Raw genomic sequence first — 25,684 nt, 5'->3', positions numbered from 1 at the left:
CATGTCTTGTGGAGTACCGTAGTTAGTTCCCCCAAGTAACCATGTCTTATGGTGTACCGTAGCTAGTTGTCCCAAGTAACCATGTCTTGTGGAGTACCGTAGCTAGTTGCTCCAAGTAACCATGTCTTATGGTGTACCATAGCTAGTTGCTCCAAGTAACCATGTCTTGTGGAGTACCGTAGCTAGTTGACCCAAGTAACCATGTCTTGTGGAGTACCGTAGCTAGTTGTCCCAAGTAACCATGCCTTGTGGAGTACCGTAGCTAGTTGTACCAAGTAACCATGCCTTGTGGAGTACCGTAGCTAGTTGCCCCAAGTAACCATGTCTTGTGGAGTACCGTAGCTAGTTGTCCCAAGTAAACATGCCTTGTGGAGTACCGTAGCTAGTTGTACCAAGTAACCATGCCTTGTGGAGTACCGTAGCTAGTTGCCCCAAGTAACCATGTCTTGTGGAGTACCGTAGCTAGTTGACCCAAGTAACCATGCCTTGTGGAGTACCGTAGCTAGTTGCCCCAAGTAACCATGTCTTGTGGAGTACCGTAGCTAGTTGTCCCAAGTAACCATGTCTTGTGGAGTACCGTAGCTAGTTGCTCCAAGTAACCATGTCTTATGGTGTACCATAGCTAGTTGCTCCAAGTAACCATGTCTTGTGGAGTACCGTAGCTAGTTGACCCAAGTAACCATGTCTTGTGGAGTACCGTAGCTAGTTGTCCCAAGTAACCATGCCTTGTGGAGTACCGTAGCTAGTTGTACCAAGTAACCATGCCTTGTGGAGTACCGTAGCTAGTTGCCCCAAGTAACCATGTCTTGTGGAGTACCGTAGCTAGTTGTCCCAAGTAACCATGCCTTGTGGAGTACCGTAGCTAGTTGTACCAAGTAACCATGCCTTGTGGAGTACCGTAGCTAGTTGCCCCAAGTAACCATGTCTTGTGGAGTACCGTAGCTAGTTGACCCAAGTAACCATGCCTTGTGGAGTACCGTAGCTAGTTGCCCCAAGTAACCATGTCTTGTGGCGTACCGTAGCTAGTTGTACCAAGTAACCATGCCTTGTGGAGTACCGTAGCTAGTTGCCCCAAGTAACCATGTCTTGTGGAGTACCGTAGCTAGTTGACCCAAGTAACCATGCCTTGTGGAGTACCGTAGCTAGTTGCCCCAAGTAACCATGTCTTGTGGAGTACCGTAGCTAGTTGACCCAAGTAACCATGCCTTGTGGAGTACCGTAGCTAGTTGCCCCAAGTAACCATGCCTTGTGGAGTACCTTAGCTAGTTGCCCCAAGTAACCATGCCTTGTGGAGTACCGTAGCTAGTTGCCCCAAGTAACCATGTCTTGTAACCAACAGTCCCCAAAATAGCTTTACGTTCTTTACGTTTGACAAATTTGCTTTCATTCTTTTCCAGCATTCTAAAAGCAGTTTAGAGCGAAAAGGTTTGTTACAGTGTGTTCGTAGACTTGACCAAAACCTTTAATGCTATGCCACACGAAAGACTGATTAGAGAGGTAGAGATTCGTGAGACTGGCCGCGCTATCACTTTAGAGAAGGGCATGGGGATTGGATCTATCTTCAGGTTATCTTGAGATGATTTCGGGGCTTTTTAGTGTCCCCGCGGCCCGGTCCTCGACCAGGCCTCCACCCCCAGGAAGCAGCCCGTGACAGCTGACTAACACCCAGGTACCTATTTTACTGCTAGGTAACAGGGGCATAGGGTGAAAGAAACTCTGCCCATTATTTCTCGCCAGCGCCTGGGATCGAACCCAGGACCACAGGATCATAAGTCCAGCGTGCTGTCTGCTCGGCCGACCGGCTCCCTTGTTCTACCGGTACAAGTTCTTAGGAAGTTTGCAATAATACTTATTGCTTTCTTGATGGCTATGTCATGATTTTGACATTTGAACGTCTTGTATCTCACCTTGTATGTATATACCTGAATAAATATTTGATTTTGATTCGACAAACTGTCAGGTTTTCTCCACGTGAAAATATATCAGTTGGCGATCGAGTCTCTTTCATACCAAGTATATGTGACCTTTGTGTCCGTAACGTGTATTATATATATGTAGTTTATGAAAAGAAGAAATATGTTATCATTGCAAGAGGTTATGGCAGTGGTTGTGCAGCAAATGAAAACTACTGAACTACGGAATCCGAGGAGGTGTTCCGACTGTTAATGGTGTCGACATCCGCCAAGATCCTAATTGGCAGTTTGTTGTGTTAATTGTATATCCTCGGTATGGCTAATTGGTATTGAATATTAATATTAAGTGTTTTTATATAAGGCACAGTACACACAGGCAGTGGTGCACAGTATATAAGGCACAGTACACACACAGTGGTGCACAGTATATAAGACACAGTACACACAGTGGTGCACAGTATATAAGGCACAGTACACACACAGTGGTGCACAGTATATAAGACACAGTACACACATGCAGTGGTGCACAGTATATAAGGCACAGTACACACACAGTGGTGCACAGTATATAAGACACAGTACACACAGTGGTGCACAGTATATAAGACACAGTACACACAGTGGTGCACAGTATATAAGACACAGTACACACATGCAGTGGTGCACAGTATATAAGACACAGTACACACAGTGGTGCACAGTATATAAGACACAGTACACACAGTGGTGCACAGTATATAAGACACAGTACACACAGTGGTGCACAGTATATAAGACACAGTACACACAGTGGTGCACAGTATATAAGACACAGTACACACAGTGGTGCACAGTATATAAGACACAGTACACACAGTGGTGCACAGTATATAAGACACAACACACACAGACACAGTGGTGCACAGTATATAAGACACAGTACACACAGGCAGTGGTGCACAGTATATAAGACACAGTACACACAGTGGTGCACAGTATATAAGACACAACACACACAGTGGTGCACAGTATATAAGACACAGTACACACAGGCAGTGGGGCACAGTATATAAGACACAGCACACACACACACAGTGGTGCACAGTATATAAGGCACAGTACACACACACACTGGTGCACAGTATATAAGACACAGCACACACACAGTGGTGCACAGTATATAAGAGAACACAGTTGTGCACAGTATATAAGAGAACACACAGTGGTGCACAGTATATAAGAGAACACACAGTGGTGCACAGTATATAAGACAACACACAGTGGTGCACAGTATATAAGAGAACACACAGTGGTGCACAGTATATAAGAGAACACACAGTGGTGCACAGTATATAAGACAACACACAGTGGTGCACAGTATATAAGAGAACACACAGTGGTGCACAGTATATAAGAGAACACACAGTGGTGCACAGTATATAAGACAACACACAGTGGTGCACAGTATATAAGAGAACACACAGTGGTGCACAGTATATAAGAGAACACACAGTGGTGCACAGTATATAAGACAACACACAGTGGTGCACAGTATATAAGAGAACACACAGTGGTGCACAGTATATAAGAGAACACACAGTGGTGCACAGTATATAAGAGAACACACAGTGGTGCACAGTATATAAGACAACACACAGTGGTGCACAGTATATAAGACAACACACAGTGGTGCACAGTATATAAGACAACACACAGTGGTGCACAGTATATAAGACACAACACACACACACACACACACATACACACACACACACACACACGCACACACGCACAAAGGATTCACTACAAACGACAAGGAAGTGTGTGAGGAACTGAATAAGAAATTCCAGGAGGTCTTCTCCTTAGAGGAAGGAAAAATTCCAGAGATAAGAGAGGGAATAGCTAACCAGGAACCACTGGAAGAGTTTGAGATTACCAGCGGGGAAGTAAGGAAGTGTTTACTAGAGTTGGATGTGACAAAGGCTATAGGCCCAGATGGAATCTCCCCTTGGATACTAAAGGAAGGAGCAGAAGAACTGTGCTTACCATTCTCCATAGTGTATAACAAATCACTGGCAACAGGGGAACTGCCAGAAATTTGGAAAGCTAACGTAGTCCCGATATACAAGAAAGGGGATAGACAGGAAGCACTGAACTACAGGCCAGTGTCCCTAACCTGCATACCATGCAAGCTGATGGAGAAGATTGTGCGAAGAAAGCTAGTGGAACATCTGGAGCGAAAGAACTTTGTAACACAGCATCAACATGGTTTCAGGGATAGCAGGTCCTGCCTCACAGGGTTACTTGAATTCTACGACCAGGCAACAAAAATAAGGCAAGAAAGAGAAGGGTGGGCAGACTGCATATTTTTGGATTGTCAGAAAGCCTTTGATACAGTACCACACAAGAGGCTAGTGAAAAAGCTGGAGATGTAGGTTGGAGTGAAAGGGAAGGTACTCCATTTGATAAAGGAGTACCTAAGCAACAGGAGACAACGAGTCAGTGTGAGGAGTGAGGTCTCAGATTGGCGAGACGTTACGAGTGGAGTCTCGCATGGGTCAGTCCTTGGACCTATACTGTTTCTGATATATGTAAATGATCTCCCAGAGGGTATAGAATCGTTTCTCTCAATGTTTGCCGATGATGCTAAAATTATGAGGAGGATTGAAACAGAGGATGATAGTAGGAGGCTCCAAGATGACCTAGACAGACTGAATGAATGGTCCAACAAATGGCTGTTGAAGTTCAACCCGAGTAAATGCAAAGTAATGAAACTAGGCAGTGGAAACAGGAGGCCAGACACAGGATACAGAATAGGAGATGAAGTACTTAATGAAACGGACAGAGAGATATCTAGGAATTGATATCACACTAAACCTGTCTCCTGAAGCCCACATAAAAAGAATAACGTCTGCGGCATATGCGAGGCTGACTAACATCAGAACAGCGTTCAGGAACCTGTGTAAGGAATCATTCAGAATCTTGTATACCACATATGTAAGACCAATCCTGGAATATGCGGCCCCAGCATAGAGCCCGTGCCTTGTCAAGCACAAGACGAAGCTAGAAAAAATTCAAAGGTATGCCACTAGACTAGTCCCAGAACTAAGAGGCATGAGTTACGAGGAGAGGCTGCGGGAAATGCACCTTACGACACTGGAAGACAGAAGAGTAAGAGGAGACATGATCACTACCTACAAAATCCTCAGGGGAATCGACCGGATAGACAAGGATAAACTATTCAACACTGGTGGTACGCGAACAAGGGGACACAGGTGGAAACTGAGTACCCACATGAGCCACAGAGACGTTAGAAGGAACTTTTTCAGTGTCAGAGTAGTTAACGGATGGAATGCATTAGGCAGTGATGTGGTGGAGGCAGACTCCATACACAGTTTTAAATGTAGATATGATAGAGCCCAGTAGGCTCAGGAATCTGTACACCAGTTGATTGACAGTTGAGAGGCGGGCCCAAAGAGCCAAAGCTCAACCCCCGCAAGCACAATTAGGTAAGTACACACACACACACACACACACACACACACACACACACACACACACACACACACACACACACACACACACACTCACCCAATAAGGTTAGAAGAGTTCCTATCGTTACCACTGCTCTATGCTATACTAGTTCTAATTTATCTGATGGCTATCATGTACCTAATGGTCTCGACTGGGACAGGAAGCCAGTTCCTTGTCAAAATCCTCCCATTTTTCCTGATACTCGTTTTTTTTTTCCAATTGGATTTTGAACGGCAGTAATACCTTGGCATTTATGTCTTCGGCGGGTAGGAAGTTCCATTGTTTTATAACCTGGTGGGTGAAAACCTCTCTCCTGTTTGCTGTCCCATATTGTGGCTTGTTAAGCTTGAAGCTGGCTGTGTCTCATGGCTGGCTGGCTGTGTCGTGTCTCGTGGCTGGCTGACTTTGTCTCATGGCTGGCTGGCTGTGTCGTGTCTCGTGGCTGGCTGTGTCGTGTCTCGTGGCTGGCTGTGTCGTGTCTCGTGGCTGGCTATGTCGTGTCTCATGGCTGGCTGTGTCGTGTCTCATGGCTGGCTGTGTCGTGTCTTCCCAAGGAAACTCCTGCCATATTGTCGCTTCATCTGCAATAACATTCGCAATTGCGAGAACGAACCGGGCCATTGGACTAAAGGGACCTGAAAAAAGATATCAACTCTGCTAGAAATTGTGTAACACACTGAAGGTTGAAATCAGTGCTTCTTGACCCTCTGTCTTAGAGTGCTTCACCCCTGTCCAGAGTGCTTCACCCCTGTACAGAGTGCTTCTTGACCCTCTGTCCAGAGTGCTTCTTGACCCTCTGTCCAGAGTGCTTCTTCACCCTCTGTCCAGAGTGCTTCTTCGCCCTCTGTCCAGAGTGCTTCTTGACCCTCTGTCCAGAGTGCTTCTTGACCCTCTGTCCAGAGTGCTTCTTCACCCTCTGTCCCAAGTGCTTCTTCACCCTCTGTCCAGAGTGCTTCTTCACCCTCTGTCCAGAGTGCTTCTTCATCCCCTCTGTCCAGAGTGCTTCTTCGCCCTCTGTCCAGAGTGCTTCTTGACCCTCTGTCCAGAGTGCTTCTTGACCCTCTGTCCCAAGTGCTTCTTCACCCTCTGTCCAGAGTGCTTCTTCGCCCTCTGTCCAGAGTGCTTCTTGACCCTCTGTCCAGAGTGCTTCTTCACCCTCTGCCCAGAGTGCTTCTTCGCCCTCTGTCCAGAGTGCTTCTTCACCCTCTGTCCCGAGTGCTTCTTCATCCCCTCTGCCCAGAGTGCTTCTTCACCCTCTGTCCCAGAGTGCTTCTTCGCCCTCTGTCCAGAGTGCTTCTTCGCCCTCTGTCCAGAGTGCTTCTTCACCCTCTGTCCAGAGTGCTTCTTCACCCTCTGTCCAGAGTGCTTCTTCACCCTCTGTCCAGAGTGCTTCTTCACCCTCTGTCCAGAGTGCTTCTTCACCCTCTGTCCAGAGTGCTTCTTCACCATCTGTCCAGAGTGCTTCTTCACCCTCTGTCCCAGAGTGCTTCTTCACCCTCTGTCCCAGAGTGCTTCTTCACCCTCTGTCCCAGAGTGCTTCTTCACCCTCTGTCCAGAGTGCTTCTTCACCCTCTGTCCAGAGTGCTTCTTCGCCCTCTGTCCAGAGTGCTTCTTCACCCTCTGTCCCAGAGTGCTTCTTCGCCCTCTGTCCCAGAGTGCTTCTTCGCCCTCTGTCCCAGAGTGCTTCTTCACCCTCTGTCCCAGAGTGCTTCTTCACCCTCTGTCCCAGAGTGCTTCTTCACCCTCTGTCCCAGAGTGCTTCTTCACCCTCTGTCCCAGAGTGCTTCTTCACCCTCTGTCCCAGAGTGCTTCTTCACCCTCTGTCCCAGAGTGCTTCTTCACCCTCTGTCCCAGAGTGCTTCTTCCCCCTCTGTCCCAGAGTGCTTCTTCACCCTCTGTCCCAGAGTGCTTCTTCGCCCTCTGTCCCAGAGTGCTTCTTCGCCCTCTGTCCCAGAGTGCTTCTTCGCCCTCTGTCCCAGAGTGCTTCTTCGCCCTCTGTCCCAGAGTGCTTCTTCGCCCTCTGTCCCAGAGTGCTTCTTCACCCTCTGTCCCAGAGTGCTTCATCACCCTCTGTCCAGAGTGCTTCTTCACCCTCTGTCCAGAGTGCTTCTTCACCCTCTGTCCAGAGTGCTTCTTCACCCTCTGTCCCAGAGTGCTTCTTCGCCCTCTGTCCCAGAGTGCTTCTTCGCCCTCTGTCCCAGAGTGCTTCTTCGCCCTCTGTCCCAGAGTGCTTCTTCGCCCTCTGTCCCAGAGTGCTTCTTCACCCTCTGTCCCAGAGTGCTTCTTCACCCTCTGTCCCAGAGTGCTTCTTCACCCTCTGTCCCAGAGTGCTTCTTCATCCTCTGTTCCAGAGTGCTTCTTCACCCTCTGTCCCAGAGTGCTTCTTCACCCTCTGTCCCAGAGTGCTTCTTCACCCTCTGTCCCAGAGTGCTTCTTCGCCCTCTGTCCCAGAGTGCTTCTTCGACCTCTGTCCCAGAGTGCTTCTTCGCCCTCTGTCCCAGAGTGCTTCTTCGCCCTCTGTCCCAGAGTGCTTCTTCACCCTCTGTCCCAGAGTGCTTCTTCACCCTCTGTCCAGAGTGCTTCTTCACCCTCTGTCCAGAGTGCTTCTTCACCCTCTGTCCAGAGTGCTTCTTCGCCCTCTGTCCCAGAGTGCTTCTTCGCCCTCTGTCCCAGAGTGCTTCTTCGCCCTCTGTCCCAGAGTGCTTCTTCGCCCTCTGTCCCAGAGTGCTTCTTCACCCTCTGTCCCGAGTGCTTCTTCACCCCTCTGTCCCAGAGTGCTTCTTCACCCTCTGTCCCAGAGTGCTTCTTCACCCTCTGTCCCGAGTGCTTCTTCACCCTCTGTCCCGAGTGCTTCTTCACCCTCTGTCCAGAGTGCTTCTTCACCCTCTGTCCAGAGTGCTTCTTCACCCTCTGTCCAAAGTGAATGAAGTTTTTAGCTGGACAGATGAGGAGAGGGGGGAGAAGGGCACCTTTGACAAGCCGCCGGCCTCCTATCCTCGTCGAGGCCACCAGTGTGTTAGCGGCCCCTCTCGGGTAAATTCGGATAAATAATAATTAGATGCCTCTACTATTTTTAAATCATGGGTATTAATTAAGTTAATTTATTATGCACCCCATACCCAATCGTGTGGGCGGTGGTGGAAAGGGTTACAGAGGCACATAATGGGTTCAGGAACTGTCCGTGTGTCCATGTGTCCGTGTGTCCGTGTCCAACCACAGCAGGCAGTGATGTGTCACGGCTCATGACAGGCAGTGATGTGTCACGGCTCATGACAGGCAGTGATGTGTCAGCAGACGGCAGCAGTGATTGCAGCAGCAGCAGCAGCAGACGGCGGCGCTGTAGCTGCTGCAGCAGACAGTCTCTCTCTCTAGCGAAAAACATTTTATATCTTCACTGTGACACTAAAGAATATAATTTTAATTAGAATGAGTCGATGTCACACGCTTTTGTCCAGTGTTACTGTTGGCTCTCTGTTCTGTTTTGTCTGTTGTTACTGTTGGCTCTCTGTTCTGTTTTGTCTGTTGTTACTGTTGGCTCTCTCTTCTGTTTTGTCTGTTGTTACTGTTGGCTCTCTCTTCTGTTTTGTCTGTTGTTACTGTTGGCTCTCTCTTCTGTTTTGTCCAGTGTTACTGTTGGCTCTCTGTTCTGTTTGTTCATTGTTACTGTTGGCTCTCTTCTGTTTTGTTCATTGTTACTGTTGGCTCTCTCTTCTGTTTTGTTCAGTGTTACTGTTGGCTCTCTCTTCTGTTTTGTCCAGTGTTACTGTTGGCTCTGTTCTGTTTTGTTCATTGTTACTGTTGGCTCTCTCTTCTGTTTTGTCTGTTGTTACTGTTGGCTCTCTCTTCTGTTTTGTTCATTGTTACTGTTGGCTCTCTCTTCTGTTTTGTTCATTGTTACTGTTGGCCCTCTCTTCTGTTTTGTTCATTGTTACTGTTGGCTCTCTCTTCTGTTTTGTCCAGTGTTACTGTTGGCTCTGTTCTGTTTTGTTCATTGTTACTGTTGGCTCTCTCTTCTGTTTTGTTCATTGTTACTGTTGGCTCTGTTCTGTTTTGCCCAGTGTTACTGTTGGCTCTGTTCTGTTTTGCCCAGTGTTACTGTTGGCTCTGTTCTGTTTTGCCCAGTGTTACTGTTGGCTCTGTTCTGTTTTGTCCCGTGTTACTGTTGGCTCTCTCTTCTGTTTTGTCCATTGTTACTGTTGGCTCTCTCTTCTGTTTTGTCCATTGTTACTGTTGGCTCTCTCCGTTGTTTTCATATTACCATTCATATACTTTAGTTAACGTAAGGTCTGGAAATCACTTATTTTACTGTGTCAAACAGTTGAATTGCGCAGACGGTAGTTAGGTTGTGGAGGCTCGTGATTAACGCGGGTCGTTAAGAGCCTGACGTAACTAGTTATCAAGGCAGTCTATTAATGTTGTCCTACGGCTTGGTGATTACATTTTAAATGCTAACTGGCACTGCATCGTATAATGCTGCTACTGACCACGACACTGTTATGTTTGGTAATAACTTGGTGGTGTCGTTGTTCAAAGGTGATGCTTTCGGGGCTTAGTGTCCCCGCGGCCCGGTCCTCGACCAGGCCTCCTTTTTGTTACACACCCCCAGGAAGCAGCCCGTAGCAGCTGTCTAACTCCCAGGTACCTGTTTATTGTTAGGTGAACAGGGGGGCATCAGGGGGTGAGAGAAACTCTGCCCATTTGTTTCCGCCTCCGCCGGGGAGCGAACCCGGAACCTTAGGACTACGAATCCCAAGCGCTGTCCACTCAGCCGTCAGGCAGAGAAAAGGCTTTATAAACGGTTGCGTTTAAGAATTGGGAAAATGCCTCACATTGGGCCATTGGAACATCACCAATAGAACAAGGAGACATGGTACATGCCCCCCCCCCCCTTGTTCTATTGGTATTGTTCTAATGTGAACATTTCATCTATTTCCACTCTCTCAATCCCCCTAAGTATTTTATAGGTCTCTATCATGTCTCCCTCTTTCCTTTGTCTAGGGTCGTCAGGTTTAGTTTTTCAATCGCTCTTCGAATCCCATCCCTCGCAATTCTGAGGCGATCCTCGTTGGAAACTTCCGAACCTTTTTGGCAGTCTCCTTGTGCGTGTCTTAAGGTGGGAGCTCCATGATGGGCCGACATACACTGCCTATTGATGAAGGCAGTGTAAAGAATGCCTTCATCAATATGAAGGCATTCTGAATGCCTCCTTGTAAGTATGGAGGCTCTGAATGCCTCCTTGTAAGTATGGAGGCTCTGAATGCCTCCTTACTTAGGTCCCTGAATGATGTTCTAACTTTTGACAGCGATACGATACTGACGTGAACCTGTTGAAATTGAAATTGAAATAAGTTTATTGAGGTAAAATACGCACAAAGGGATGAGGTAGCTCAAGCTATTCTCACCCCGTTCAGTACAACTTGTTAATACATATATAGACACAGCACAAACAATAAACATTTTACCAAACATTTCTGAAAGATAAACATATATATATTTCTTCCTTTACACATGTAGTATGTTATTAAACGTACACACAAATACTTTTATGACTATGTACACAGACAATTTGCAAAAGACATTCAGACAATTCACCAAAAGGTAACAATCTTGGTGCTACATTTTTATCTCTCCAGAATATCATCAACCTTTCCGTTGTGACACATCCAGGCTATTTGTTCAGGAACAGTCCTTATCTCAGTGTTGCTATATACATTAATCAACGGGTAAATCAAGAACATAGTGGGTGAGGGTGTGAGACCTCAACATAACACATAGTTTACACTTGGGGTCATTATCATGAACACCTGTTCCATATTGCCAGTAATATTTGTTGTACCCAAGCCTGAGCCCACATGTGTACAGAGTCATTCCAAGCATTTCTCCTTTTACCATATGTGAAATGTTGGTGTTTCGACTCACACACACCAGTAGTGTTTCATGGTGCAAACAGACGCACACACCTGTTTGTGTGTGCGTCTGGTGTGTAGTTTGAGTGGCCCTCCACTCTTGTGAAGGGCCACTAGAGTGTTAGTGGCCCCTCAGGTAAATTCAGGAATAGTGTCATTTAAGAAATTTATTCCACACAAATTGCATTATATATCGGAATGCTTAAATAAGTTCAAGAAACTCCACAAAGGTCTCGAGATATCAGACTGATACAAAATTAAGGTTTTTACACATTATCTGCGAATCCGGTCGATGCCTTCAGACACCTTGTGGAGTCACTTGAATCCCAGATGACATTACTTATAGCATATCGTGGTCCAGTGGTTTAAGGCGTGTGCTTATTAGTACCCATTCGGGGTACAGCTTCGTATCCACTTTATGGCTCCAACTGATTTTCTGAGAAGCCGAATACTCATATATTTCTACTATCAATATTGTTTTAGTTGTGAATATTAAAATGGAGCAGTAATACGCTATATTTAGCTGAGGATATGTTGAATCAACATTGTGCATTGTTTCTGCAGGACCCATATGTAGCCTACTATGTATAATATTCATATGACCCATATGTAGCCTATGTATAATATTGATATGACCCATATGTAGCCTATGTATAATATTGATATGACCCATATGTAGCCTATGTATAATATTGATATGACCCATATGTAGCCTATGTATAATATTCATATAACCCATATGTATAATATTCTTGTTTTAGTAACTCCATCGTGTTCCTAACTCTAATAAAAACGTCAAATCTTTAAAAAGTAATAATGGGGTAATGGGTCCCATATAATATAGGTGGGGAGGAATGAATGGCGAAGGGCGTAAGTATATGGAGAAAGAGACTAATGGCCTCGTTACGATTGCAGGGTTCGGCTGACTCGAACTACTCCCAGCCGTCCTCGGATCTGTCGCTCGACGAAGAGAGAGAGAACCTGAGGCGCGAGACGGAGAGACAGGCACTCTCCCAGCTCGACAAGGCCAGGGTGAGCCATCGCTTCTTGTACGCTTTTTGTCGTGTCTGTTGGGGTCACCTGTGTCCCGGCTGGTGGTGGTGGGGTGGGTGGGTGCATGGGTTTGTGGGAGGGGGGTGGGTGTGTGTGTGTGTGGGAGAGCATGATGTGAGTGTGTGTGTGTGGGTGGGAGTGCATGATGTGCGTGTGTTTGTGTGTGAGCTTGATTGTGTATGTGGGAGAGCATGATGTGCGTGTGTTTGTGGGGGAGCACATGATGTTTTCACCTAGTTGTTTTCACCTAGTTGTGTTTGCGGGGGTTGAGCTTTGCTCTTTCGGCCCGCCTCTCAACTGTCATTCAACTACTTTTTTTTTTTTTTTTTTTCCACACCACACACACACACGCACCAGGAAGCAGCCCGTGACAGCTGACTAACTCCCAGGTACCTGTTTACTGCTAGGTAACAGGGGCATTCAGGGTGAAAGAAACTTTGCCCATTTGTTTCTGCCTCGTGCGGGAATCGAACCCGCGCCACAGAATTACGAGTCCTGCGCGCTATCCACCAGACTACGAGGCCCCCTATGTGTGTGTGTGTGTGTGTGTGTGTGTGATGTGTGTATGATGTATGTGTGTGTGTTTGTATGATGTGTGTGTGTGTGTGTATGATGTGTGTGTGTGTGTGTGTGTGTGTGTGTGTGTGTGTGTGTGTGTGTGTGTGTGTGTATGTGTGTGGGACGTGTACTGTATGGTCGTGGGTTGTCTTGTGTGACGTGTACTGTATGGTCGTGGGTTGTCTTGTGTGACGTGTACTGTATGGTCGTGGGTTTGTCTTGGGGGACATGTTGATAGTTGAAGGTGCTTGTATGGTTGCGTATTCGTGTAATAGGTTGCTGTGCGTGTGTGTGTGTGTGTGTGTGTGTGTGTGTGTGTGTGTGTGTGTGTGTGTGTGTGGTTTTTAAGGAGCGTGAATGAGGAGCTTCCTCACAGTAGCACCTTCCTCATAACCCGTCACTAACCTGAGTTTCACCAGCGTGACATAATCCCTCTCCTTCACCCTCATTCTTAACCCCGCGATCTCCTGTGTTTACATACGGCAAGGTCTGGGAAAAACAAATGCGAGACATCAAGCGCAATTTGCTCGGTTTCGTGCGATATATAAATAATAATATCTTCTCACAGACTTAATAACGTAGGATAAAAAAAAAACACACTTGTGTATATGTGGATTTTATGTAGAGATTTACATATAATTTTTATCACTTTTCTGAAGGCTTTATCAAGGTCTGAGTGTGTGGTTAGGCGGAGACTTTCATCTCGACGACTGTCCCTAGATGGTCGCTGAGATGTAAATGCATCTCAACGACTTCATTCCTAGAGGGGGAATGTCTTGTAGGAAATTATATGATCAGTTGTCCTTGCTGTCGTCCTGGGATTCTGAGAATTAGGGTTGTCATTGATGAAGGTATTCGTCCGGGTGCTAGTCCTTGTGTGGTGACCAAACTGCATCTCAGAAGATGGAGAAACGACGACGTTTCGGTCCATGCTGGACCATTGTCAAGTTATCACACGACAAGATAATGGTCCTGGACGGACCGAAACTGTCGACGCTTCTCCATCTTCTGAGTTATGGTTTGGTCAGTATTTCTTCCGCCGCGTTATTGTGACTCATCGTCTGCCAAGCCCTGGTAACTCTCCCCATATCCAGAGCAGAGCGGCTACTGGCACTCCAAGTGGATGAGTCTGAGTAGCCCCTGTAGCCGGTCTCCTTTGGATATGGAGGAAGTTACTAGGGATAATAATACATACGAGGAATAGCACAGGAAATAAACTCACAAGACTCAAAATTGCTTAAAGACGACATGGATATGCTTAAAATGGACGAAAGATTGACAAAATGCAGTTTAATGCTTTAAAAATTGTAGGGTTCTGAGCTTGGGTAAAGAAAATAGATACCAGGTATCAGCTGGAATATGTTAAAAGTGCAAAATGTGAATGCGAAGAAGATCTGATAATCATATTTGGTAGAAATCTTAAGCCAATCGTTAGTAAGAAGACATCTAATGCTGCTCTTCAGTTATATATATATATTGCTCGCCTGAGGCTGTGTGGATATCGACAGTGACAGCTCGGGTCCCGTGATCTCTGCTCGAACATTCACAGCGAGGGTGTGGAGGATCATGAACAGTGAGACGTTTAGTATTTGTACAAAGAACCTGTGAAGGTTTCAGATATAAGGATGAGGTAGATATACCTTTCAGATATGAGATATATGGGTGAGGTAGGGAAGGAGGAGGGAGAGAAGTGATGTGGCAGTAAACTGAAAACATAGACTGAGATAAGAGGATAAGGAGCGCCGGAAATGTTTAGTGCTGAATCTTCCCCTCTCCATGTTTTGTGTGATGTTGGGTTAGTGTGTGTCACTGGGAGGGGGGAAGGAGGGTTTGGCATTACAAGCTGAAGAGCCACGCTCGCATATACTCCACGCTGGAGCTTCAACATACTTAAATAACGTTTAGCAAGGTGTCGACCCCCCCCCCCACCCCCCCAACACACACACACACACACACACACACACACACACACACACACACACACACACACACACACACACACACACACACACAGCAGAGGCTGGAGAAACGATGTTTCGGTCAGTCCTGGGCCATTATCGAGTGGTATGTGAAGGGTAGTCATTTTAGCATGGAGTTTGCTAATTGTTGTGGTTAGAGGAAAACGAGGAGGAAAAAATATACTGTTAAACTAATGTATTTGGATTTACGGAGAATGTTATTGGTACTTGAAGTAGGCGCAAGTTACTCTTAAGATACGTAAATGGTACTCTCAGGTTTGCTACTTTGTTTTGGAAAATAAACGAGCTAGAAACATGTTCATTTAAGGAAACGCTTCTTTTTGAAGTTGCTTAGACACTAACTCGTTTCTCTTTTATCATCGATGTCATTCAACATGTTCAAGTAGTATATAAATTTTCTGCATGTAGTTTCATGTGAGTAGGTGAGTGAGTATAAGAATAGGTTATGTATGGGGTTGGGGGGGGGGGGGGGGGGTAGGGCGTCTCCAGTCTTGACGTACCTCCGCCACCACCACTGCATTGCGGGAGACGCTAGCGTGGTGAGGAGCCCTGAGCTGCGGTACTCCACAGTATCTCCTCAATGCTATATCACCCTTCTCGCTCTAGGCTTCTCCAGCCCTTCTCCAGCCCCCTCCCTATTCCCCCCCCCCCCCCCCGGTGGGTTTGGTGTCCGTCCAAGCCCAAGCATTTGTGAGCTTGGACCTATCGATCTCTGGGATACCATTCGGCCCGCTGAATGGGTATACCCCCCTAAGGTTGCTTGGCCTTGTGGCGTGCCTTCTGGAGGCGGCGTGACGGGTGGTGCTGGCGGCGGGAAATCTGTTTCCTGCTGGACCATGGTTCCCCCTTACACCGGTGGGGACTGGACCACCAGGCTCACTCACACCGGGTGGGAAGTTCCGGCTCCGTGGGGCCGGCTGTGGTGGGCCCTGACCTGGCCTTGTCCAGCCCATCCTCCTGAAATGAAAGTATTTTTACTATTTGGTCGTAAGCACCAATATACAATGATGGACCACCAGACAGTTGATTCGTGTATTACAGTGTTGAGTTTAGACGTAGCAGGAACTTTTTATCCTCAACATTAATGTAAGACTTAACCTAATTTCGCCTAGCAATCATAGGCCTAATACATGTTAGTAATCTTAGGCCTAATGTAGTTCATAATATGCTATTCTAGGCCTAGGAATAATTAAAGTTATTTGTAACTTTATTTTGTTCTGGACTCTTATGAAAATAATATTACAAAAAGGGGTTTACTCATCACTGCAAGTTGCACTGTCAAAGAAATAGTTGCTTCAGGAGGCTAAGTTCCTTTGGCAGGGTGAGGCTCAAGCCCCCCAGTGGTCACTGTCATCGCCTGGGGTGTGACTACGTGGTGACATCTGCACCATTTACCCCGCTCCTCACTGGGGGTTCACGCCCCCGTCATCATACTCACACACGTTGGATTCCTATTCCGCTGCTTCGTTCCTGGATGTGTTTGCCTCCACTGTGTGGCCTCAGTATTTTGATCTCTGTAACGATGACAATACACTCCATTACATCATAATGGTGTGTATTGTACACAACAGCCATGAGCACCTAGTTGACTCTGTTGATTTTCACTTTAGGCAGATCTCAATCTGGCTTGACACACGAGGAGCTGCGACACCTTCCCAGGAGGCAGCCTACTGCATAACTACTGTGGCCTACACTGGTTAGACCCTGGTTCGGGTCTCCAATTTTTTTTAAGTGCCAGCATTGACACAGTTCTCCTGCACCATGTTGTGACTGGAGGAAGAAGTAAACCTCAAAGACTGCTTGAAGATGTTAAATATATCCTCAAGGCCCAAGGCTTTTCTATCCTTAATATTGACACATTCATTCGACCCCCCCTCGTGGTCGTCGTCGTCGTCAACCCTTCGAGTCGTTAAAATCACTTATGTTGGTAGGACCCCTCCATCAGTCTTGCTGGTGCCAGATGCTCCTTTCAGGAATATATCCCCCCCCCCCCCCCTCGCCATGCCTCTGTAGTAGGTGTTAGAAATTGGTTATGTGTCCTCAAAGTGCAGAAGCGAAATGTCCCCTTGCCCCTGGTGGTGATCCCGACCATTCTCGTACAGGTTGTTATTCTGTCCAAGTTCACCACATCAACTTCGGAGAGGCCCACCCTGCCTTCCTCCACGCATGCGTGCACTGTAAGTTCCAGTAAGCCATCCTTGCCTTGAAACATGGAAATCATCTATCTTTCCCCTGAGGCTTGGCGCCAGGTCTGCTGTCGTAACTCTTTCTCTATCATTACTTATGCTCGTGTATTGCATCGCTCTGCTCTTGCCCTCCCTTCTTCCCTTCCTCAGTTCTGCAACTGTTGCCAAACCTTAAACTCCGACACCTTCTCCAGCTTCTTCTGCTCCTCACTGATCTGAGGCCGTGAGTGTTCCTCGCGGATCACCCACTGTAATGTTCACCATTTTTTCCCGCTCATCTCCTTCCCGGCATGTTAGCGCCAGTTCTCTGCCCCCTCCTCCTCCTTCCACTGGGCTTTCCTTTTCAACCCCATTTTCTTCTCAGTCTTCCCCTATCTTTTGGTCCTGAACCCATCCTCCTGTTCTCAGTCTTCGAGTTGTCTAGTTTCGTTCTTTCCCTCCACTTGACATTATGGAGGCTGTTGCACAGTACACGGCTACTAGCACGCACATGTCGCAGTCAGAAATGTAAACCTGGTTCCTTTCCCTCGTCCTCCACACCAGGTAAGAAGACTGCAGTCTTTTTCCCAGTTTCCACTTCCGTCTTTGTTCCTGCATCTCCTTGTGTCTCGGTAGCAGAGTCGGTTGATATTGCTGTGGAAGTTCCCGTAGCTCTTGAGCCACCTCCGGTACTGTTCCTGAAGCAGTGCGTGCTCCTGTTTGTCGTGGTTCACCCACCCTTTCAGGAGGTTCATGTGCCTTGCTTTGGTCATGTCCCTCGAGGTCATTTGACCCCTCGATGGAATTCTTTGTGCATCCAATACCTTCGATATCGCTCATCTGGTGGGCTTTTGTTCTCGTATTGGCATCCACGGTGATATTTAGTGCATTTTGAATATTCTGTGACACTGATGGTTACCTGGCGATGATTTCGGGGCTTATAGCGTCCCCGCGGCCCGGTCCTCGACCAGGCCTCCTGGTTTGATCAACCAGGCTGTTGGAGGCGGCTGCTCGCAGCCTGACGTATGAATTACAGCCTGGTTATTCGGATGTCTTCCTGGCTTGATGCCTTCTTTTGATAATTGCGAAGAGTCAGGTGGCAAATGTGGTACCAATATACAGTACAAGAAATGGGGATCGGGAGGATCACTTAACTATAGACCAGTGTCATTGACAAGCATTTCCTGTAAAGTATTTGAAAGAATAATAAGAATAAGAATAGTTACGGGGTCGTAACTTTAATGTCGAGAGGATTAGGAAAATTCCAACATGATGACCAGACCACACACTAGACGGTGAAGGGGACGACCCTTCACCTTCTATTGTGTGGTCTGGTTAACTTACTTTAGCCACGTTATTGTCACTCATCTCCTGAATACCAACATGATTTTAGGGAAGAGAAATAATGTCAATTGAACCTACTCGAGCTCAGTGTTAAACTTGGCGACAATAAAATAGGACAGAAAATTGGACAGATTACATATTTCTGAACTAACAAAAAACCTTTGACACACAGTCTAAGGTCCGAGTAGTAGTCAGTCAATTGTTTAGTAGTCACAGACTTCTATGCAATCTATGTACTCACCTGTACTAGGTGAGTACAAGGGTGAAAGGCAGGCGGGGATAATCGGAAGACCACAGGCTTGAGTAAGAGGATACCTACCACACAGGAGTCAGTCACACCAAGGGGCGAGAAGTCGGACTGGCGTCAAGTGTGAAGTACCGCAGGGAGAGGTGTTGGGATCCGTACTATTTCTCATTTTAGTGGTCTAATTACAGGAGTAGAGTCATATATGCCGATGTTTGCATCGACAAAGTAGATAAAGCAGATTTCTTCAAAGCTAGGAACAGCAGAGTTGAGGAATCATAGATGGAAACTAGACACAAATGAGTCTGAGATACCAGGAAGAACTTTCTCGGTGTCAGAGCTATCAATAAGTGGAACAGGGTCGACGTAGAAATCGTTGAAGCTAATTTGATTCAAAATTGTAAAGGCAAATAAGCTAAAAGCGTGAGAAATGAATCATTGATTTAACCTAAGAACGTTGGTAAATTGTTGCTAGGAGCCTAACTGGACCCTGCAAGCATCGAGAATACACCTAGGTGAGCAACACACGCCCACGCCTACACTTTAATAAGGAGGCCCTTCAGCTCACTATATACCACCTATGTGAGACCAGTCATAGAGTATGTCGTCCCATAGTGGAGCCCATATCTAAGAATAAAAAAAAAAATATATATATAAGAAAGTTCAAAAAGGTGCAGACGTTTGCAACGAGACTCGTCCCAGAGCTTCGAGGGATGAGGCACGAAGAGAGACTGCAGGAACTAAACCTGACGACGTTAGAAAGGAAGAGAGAGAGGGGGACATCCTAGACATATAAAATACTTAAGTGGGATTGACATTGGAACCAGAGGAAATATTAACACTAAACACCAATAGAACAAGGCGACACACATGGAAGCTTGAGACTCGGATGTGTCATAGAGATGTTAGCAAGTTCTCTTTTAGCATAAAGGTAATGAGTAAATGGAATGATCTAAAGGAGCAGGCAGGTTGTAGAGGCAACCCCAATCCACAACTTTAAAAGTAGCTATGATAGGGAAATAGGTCAGGAATAATTGCATTAGACAGCCAGCTGGGTCCAAAAGCTAGAACTCGATCCTTTAGACACAAATAGTTGAGTTCAAATGGGTGAGTATACACGCACAGACCTCGGGCACTGGACGGATACAGTGACAGATGTCACCGTGCTTGTGGCCGAGCCCAGGACCAGGGGCACTGGTCGGGTACAGTGACAGATGTCACCGTGCTTGTGGCCGAGCCCAGGACTAGGGGCACTGGTCGGGTACAGTGACAGATGTCACCGTGCTTGTGGCCAAGCCCAGGACCAGGGGCACTGGACGGGTACAGTGACAGATGTCACCGTGCTTGTGGCCAAGCCCAGGACCAGGGGCACTGGTCGGGTACAGTGACAGATGTCACCGTGCTTGTGGCCAAGCCCAGGACCAGGGGCACTGGTCGGGTACAGCGTCACAGATGTCACCGTGCGTGTGGCCGAGCCCAAGACCAGGGGCATTGGTCGGGTACAGCGTCACAGATGTCACCGTGCTTGTGGCCGAGCCCAAGACCAGGGGCACTGGTCGGGTACAGCGTCACAGATGTCACCGTGCTTGTGGCCGAGCCCAAGACCAGGGGCACTGGTCGGGTACAGCGTCACAGATGTCACTGTGCTTTTGGCCGAGCCCAAGACCAGGGGCATTGGTCGGGTACAGCGTCACAGATGTCACCGTGCTTGTGGCCGAGCCCAAGACCAGGGGCACTGGTCGGGTACAGCGTCACAGATGTCACCGTGCGTGTGGCCGAGCCCAAGACCAGGGGCATTGGTCGGGTACAGCGTCACAGATGTCACCGTGCTTGTGGCCGAGCCCAAGACCAGGGGCACTGGTCGGGTACAGCGTCACAGATGTCACCGTGCGTGTGGCCGAGCCCAAGACCAGGGGCATTGGTCGGGTACAGCGTCACAGATGTCACCGTGCTTGTGGCCGAGCCCAAGACCAGGGGCACTGGTCGGGTACAGCGTCACAGATGTCACCGTGCTTGTGGCCGAGCCCAAGACCAGGGGCACTGGTCGGGTACAGCGTCACAGATGTCACTGTGCTTGTGGCCGAGCCCAAGACCAGGGGCACTGGTCGGGTACAGCGTCACAGATGTCACCGTGCGTGTGGCCGAGCCCAAGACCAGGGGCATTGGTCGGGTACAGCGTCACAGATGTCACTGTGCTTGTGGCCGAGCCCAAGACCAGGGGCACTGGTCGGGTACAGCGTCACAGATGTCACCGTGCTTGTGGCCGAGTGTGCAGCGCTGCCAACTAACCTGACAACTCGCCTTTAACACAACCCTAACACGCTTTGGAGAGAATTGCCAATTGACGCGGCTTAACACTGCAGTGTTTGTTTCTTAGTTACATGAGTGGTTTGTTACTAATTATATTTATTAATATCTTCCATTCCACGTGGAGCAATGTGGACCAAATGTTGGGTAGTGACGGGCCGTGACTGTGTCAGCCAGGGTGACGGGCCGTGACTGTGCCAGCCAGGGTGACGGGCCGTGACTGTGCCAGCCAGGGTGACGGGCCGTGACTGTGCCAGCCAGGGTGACGGGCCGTGACTGTGCCAGCCAGGGTGACGGGCCGTGACTGTGCCAGCCAGGGTGACGGGCCGTGACTGTGCCAGCCAGGGTGACGGGCCGTGACTGTGCCAGCCAGGGTGACGGGCCGTGACTGTGCCAGCCAGGGTGACGGGCCGTGACTGTGCCAGCCAGGGTGACGGGCCGTGACTGTGCCAGCCAGGGTGACGGTCCGTGACTGTGCCAGCCAGGGTGACGGGCCGTGACTGTGCCAGCCAGGGTGACGGGCCGTGACTGTGCCAGCTAGGGTGACGGGCCGTGACTGTCCCATCTAGGGGTGACGGTCCGTGACTGTGCCAGCCAGGGTGACGGGCCGTGACTGTCCCAGCCAGGGTGACGGGCCGTGACTGTCCCAGCTAGGGTGACGGACCGTGACTGTGCATGCCAGGGTGACGGACCATGACTGTGCCAGCCAGGGTGACGGACCGTGACTGTGCATGCCAGGGTGACGGACCGTGACTGTCCCAACCAGGGTGACGGACCGTGACTGTCCCAGCCAGGGTGACGGACCGTTATTGTCCCAGCCAGGTTGACGGACCGTGACTGTGCCAGCCAGGGTGACGGACCGTGACTGTGCCAGCCAGGGTGACGGACCGTGACTGTGCATGCCAGGGTGACGGGCCGTGACTGTGCCAGTCAGGGTGACGGGCCGTGACTGTGCCAACTAGGGTGACGGACCGTGACTGTGCCAGCCAGGGTGACGGACCGTGACTGTCCCAGCCAGGGTGACGGTCCGTGACTGTCCCAGCCAGGGTGACGGTCCCAGCCAGGGTGATGGTCCCAGCCAGGGTGACGGTCCGTGACTACCTAGAGGTCCACCTACACAGTATTTAGTAATAGTGATAATGCTAGCAGGCTACTGTGAGAGACGACTGCTCCTGGTGCGTGTACACAGTACTCAAAACCCATCCACTCACCATCCTATAGTCGAGTTAGTGTTTATCCACAGCAGTCAAGACATATTTAGACTAGTCATATAACCTAGTGATGAATAATAGTTAGCATGATAAAAAGTAGCCATTGTATAAACATGTATTCTTTATCTTCCAAAATATAAGTTATACCCTTTAAAAAAATCCGAGCTTTGGCCACAAGTGCTGCCCCCCAACGATATAGCGTGTATATATGTATATATATCAGCTATATACGACAGTGAACAATAGTGTGGCTATATATATATATGATATATACAGCTATATCGTAGAAACGGGAGATGTGAGTGGGATTGCTTGCCTGCCAAGGTGTACTACAGTGCTTGTGTAATGGTAGGGCGGACCTCTCCGTGGAGGGCGGGCCAACAGAAGAACCGAAGGGCAAGCCTTCGTCACCCTCCAGCAAGCTAGGGTGAGTCTGTCACACTGTTGGCACTCTACCACTTGCTAGTGTGGCATTCTTAGTGTGTGTGTGTGTGTGTGTACGGTTTTATCCAAGACAGCATGGGGGTTTGTGTGGGGTTGTTCGTCGACTCTGTGTGTGTGTGTGTGTGTGTGTGTGTGTGTGTGTGTGTGTGTGTGTGTGTGTGTGTGTGTGTGTGTGTGTGTGTGTGTGTAATTACTCAAGTGTAGTTACAGTTATGCTCAAAGTGTCCCGTCTTCCCAGTATATTTTTATCATAAGAGGTCTTCACATAACTTGTTCAAATCGTCACCCACTCTGTTTGCAAAAGAGAACTTTCTAATATAGTTTTGGCATCTTTGTGGTGGGTGTTGTGTGGTGGGTGTTGTGTGGTGGTTGTTGTGTGGTGGTTGTTGTGTGGTGGGTGTTGTGTGGTGGTTGTTGTGTGGTGGTTGTTGTGTGGTGGGTGTTGTGTGGTGGTGTTGTGTGGTGGTTGTTGTGTGGTGGGTGTTGTGTGGTGGGTGTTGTGTGGTGGGTGTTGTGTGGTGGTTGTTGTGTGGTGGTTGTTGTGTGGTGGGTGTTGTGTGGTGGTTGTTGTGTGGTGGTTGTTGTGTGGTGGGTGTTGTGTGGTGGTGTTGTGTGGTGGTTGTTGTGTGGTGGTTGTTGTGTGGTGGTTGTTGTGTGGTGGTTGTTGTGTGGTGGTTGTTGTGTGGTGGTTGTTGTGTGGTGGTGTTGTGTGGTGGTTGTTGTGTGGTGGTTGTTGTGTGGTGGTTGTTGTGTGGTGGGTGTTGTGTGGTGGTGTTGTGTGGTGGTTGTTGTGTGGTGGGTGTTGTGTGGTGGGTGTTGTGTGGTGGTTGTTGTGTGGTGGGTGTTGTGTGGTGGGTGTTGTGTGGTGGTTGTTGTGTGGTGGGTGTTGTGTGGTGGGTGTTGTGTGGTGGTTGTTGTGTGGTGGATGTTGTGTGGTGGGTGTTGTGTGGTGGGTGTTGTGTGGTGGTTGTTGTGTGGTGTTGTGTGGTGGGTGCTGTGTGGTGGGTGTTGTGTGGTGGATGTTGTGTGGTGTTGTGTGGTGTTGTGTGGTGGTTGTTGTGTGGTGGATGTTGTGTGGTGTTGTGTGGTGGGTGTTGTGTGGTGGTTGTTGTGTGGTGGGTGTTGTGTGGTGGGTGTTGTGTGGTGTTGTGTGGTGGGTGTTGTGTGGTGGGTGTTGTGTGGTGGTTGTTGTGTGGTGGTTGTTGTGTGGTGGGTGCTGTGTGGTGGTTGTTGTGTGGTGGTTGTTGTGTGGTGGGTGTTGTGTGGTGGTTGTTGTGTGGTGGTTGTTGTGTGGTGGGTGTTGTGTGGTGGTTGTTGTGTGGTGGGTGTTGTGTGGTGGTTGTTGTGTGGTGGTTGTTGTGTGGTGGTTGTTGTGTGGTGGGTGTTGTGTGGTGGGTGTTGTGTGGTGGGTGTTGTGTGGTGGGTGTTGTGTGGTGGGTGTTGTGTGGTGGGTGTTGTGTGGTGGGTGTTGTGTGGTGGGTGTTGTGTGGTGGGTGTTGTGTGGTGGTTGTTGTGTGGTGGGTGTTGTGTGGTGGGTGTTGTGTGGTGGTTGTTGTGTGGTGGGTGTTGTGTGGTGGTTGTTGTGTGGTGGGTGCTGTGTGGTGGTTGTTGTGTGGTGGGTGCTGTGTGGTGGGTGTTGTGTGGTGGTTGTTGTGTGGTGGGTGTTGTGTGGTGGGTGGTGTGTGGTGGGTGTTGTGTGGTGGTTGTTGTGTGGTGGGTGTTGTGTGGTGGGTGTTGTGTTGTGTGGTGGGTGTTGTGTGGTGGGTGTTGTGTGGTAGTTGTTGTGTGGTGGGTGTTGTGTGGTGGTTGTTGTGTGGTGGGTGTTGTGTGGTGGTTGTTGTGTGGTGGGTGTTGTGTGGTGGGTGTTGTGTTGTGTGGTGGGTGTTGTGTGGTGGGTGTTGTGTGGTAGTTGTTGTGTGGTGGGTGTTGTGTGGTGGGTGTTGTGTGGTGGGTGTTGTGTGGTGGGTGTTGTGTTGTGTGGTGGGTGTTGTGTGGTGGGTGTTGTGTGGTAGTTGTTGTGTGGTGGGTGTTGTGTGGTGGTTGTTGTGTGGTGGGTGTTGTGTGGTGGTTGTTGTGTGGTGGGTGTTGTGTGGTGGGTGTTGTGTTGTGTGGTGGGTGTTGTGTGGTGGGTGTTGTGTGGTAGTTGTTGTGTGGTGGGTGTTGTGTGGTGGGTGTTGTGTGGTGGGTGCTGTGTGGTGGGTGTTGTGTGGTGGTTGTTGTGTGGTGGGTGTTGTGTTGTGTGGTGGGTGTTGTGTGGTGGGTGTTGTGTGGTAGTTGTTGTGTGGTGGGTGTTGTGTGGTGGTGTTGTGTGGTGGAGGCTGTGTGGTGGGTGTTGTGTGGTGGGTGTTGTGTGGTGGTTGTTGTGTGGTGGGTGTTGTGTGGTGGTTGTTGTGTGGTGGGTGTTGTGTGGTGGGTGTTGTGTGGTGGGTGTTGTGTGGTGGGTGTTGTGTGGTGGGTGTTGTGTGGTGGTTGTTGTGTGGTGGGTGTTGTGTGGTGGGTGTTGTGTGGTAGTTGTTGTGTGGTGGGTGTTGTGTGGTGGGTGCTGTGTGGTGGGTGTTGTGTGGTGGGTGTTGTGTGGTGGTGTTGTGTGGTGGGTGTTGAGTGGTGGTGTTGTGTGGTGGGTGTTGTGTGGTGGGTGTTGTGTGGTGGGTGTTGTGTGGTGGGTGCTGTGTGGTGGGTGTTGTGTGGTGGGTGTTGTGTGGTGGGTGTTGTGTGTGTTGAGTGGTGGTGTTGTGTGGTGGGTGTTGTGTGGTGGGTGCTGTGTGGTGGGTGTTGTGTGGTGGGTGTTGTGTGGAGGGTGTTGTGTGGAGGGTGTTGTGTGGTGGGTGTTGTGTGGTGGTGTTGTGTGGTGGGTGTTGAGTGGTGGTGTTGTGTGGTGGGTGTTGTGTGGTGGGTGTTGTGTGGTGGGTGGTGTGTGGTGGGTGTTGAGTGGTGGTGTTGTGTGGTGGGTGTTGTGTGGTGGTGTTGTGTGGTGGGTGGTGTGTGGTGGGTGTTGTGTGGTGGGTGTTGAGTGGTGGTGTTGTGTGGTGGGTGGTGTGTGGTGGGTG

General features: G+C 48.8%; 1 protein-coding gene across 11 annotated transcripts in view; it reads left to right on the top strand.

Moving 5' to 3' along the window:
* LOC123765279 (voltage-dependent L-type calcium channel subunit beta-2) overlaps positions 1-25,684 on the top strand; it is a 272,000-nt gene that overhangs the window by 110,903 nt on the left and 135,413 nt on the right. For 9 of the 11 annotated variants that reach the window (XR_006773696.2, XR_011230250.1, XM_069335512.1 and 6 more), the window contains 2 exons: positions 12,248-12,364; positions 22,546-22,620. Coding sequence is in view for 9 of the 11 variants with exons in the window: in XM_069335512.1 (XP_069191613.1) it covers positions 12,248-12,364; positions 22,546-22,620 (192 nt within the window). In the remaining 2 variants the exon portion in view is untranslated. The remainder of the gene's footprint in view (positions 1-12,247; positions 12,365-22,545; positions 22,621-25,684) is intronic. The other 2 variants (XM_069335514.1, XM_045753816.2) reach the window with 1 other exon arrangement.

This window comes from Procambarus clarkii, chromosome 33, assembly GCF_040958095.1.
Source record: "Procambarus clarkii isolate CNS0578487 chromosome 33, FALCON_Pclarkii_2.0, whole genome shotgun sequence".
Classification (NCBI taxonomy): Eukaryota; Metazoa; Arthropoda; class Malacostraca; order Decapoda; family Cambaridae; genus Procambarus; species Procambarus clarkii.
Note: the sequence above shows the minus strand (reverse complement) of the source record. Positions and strands in the feature narration are given on the sequence as shown.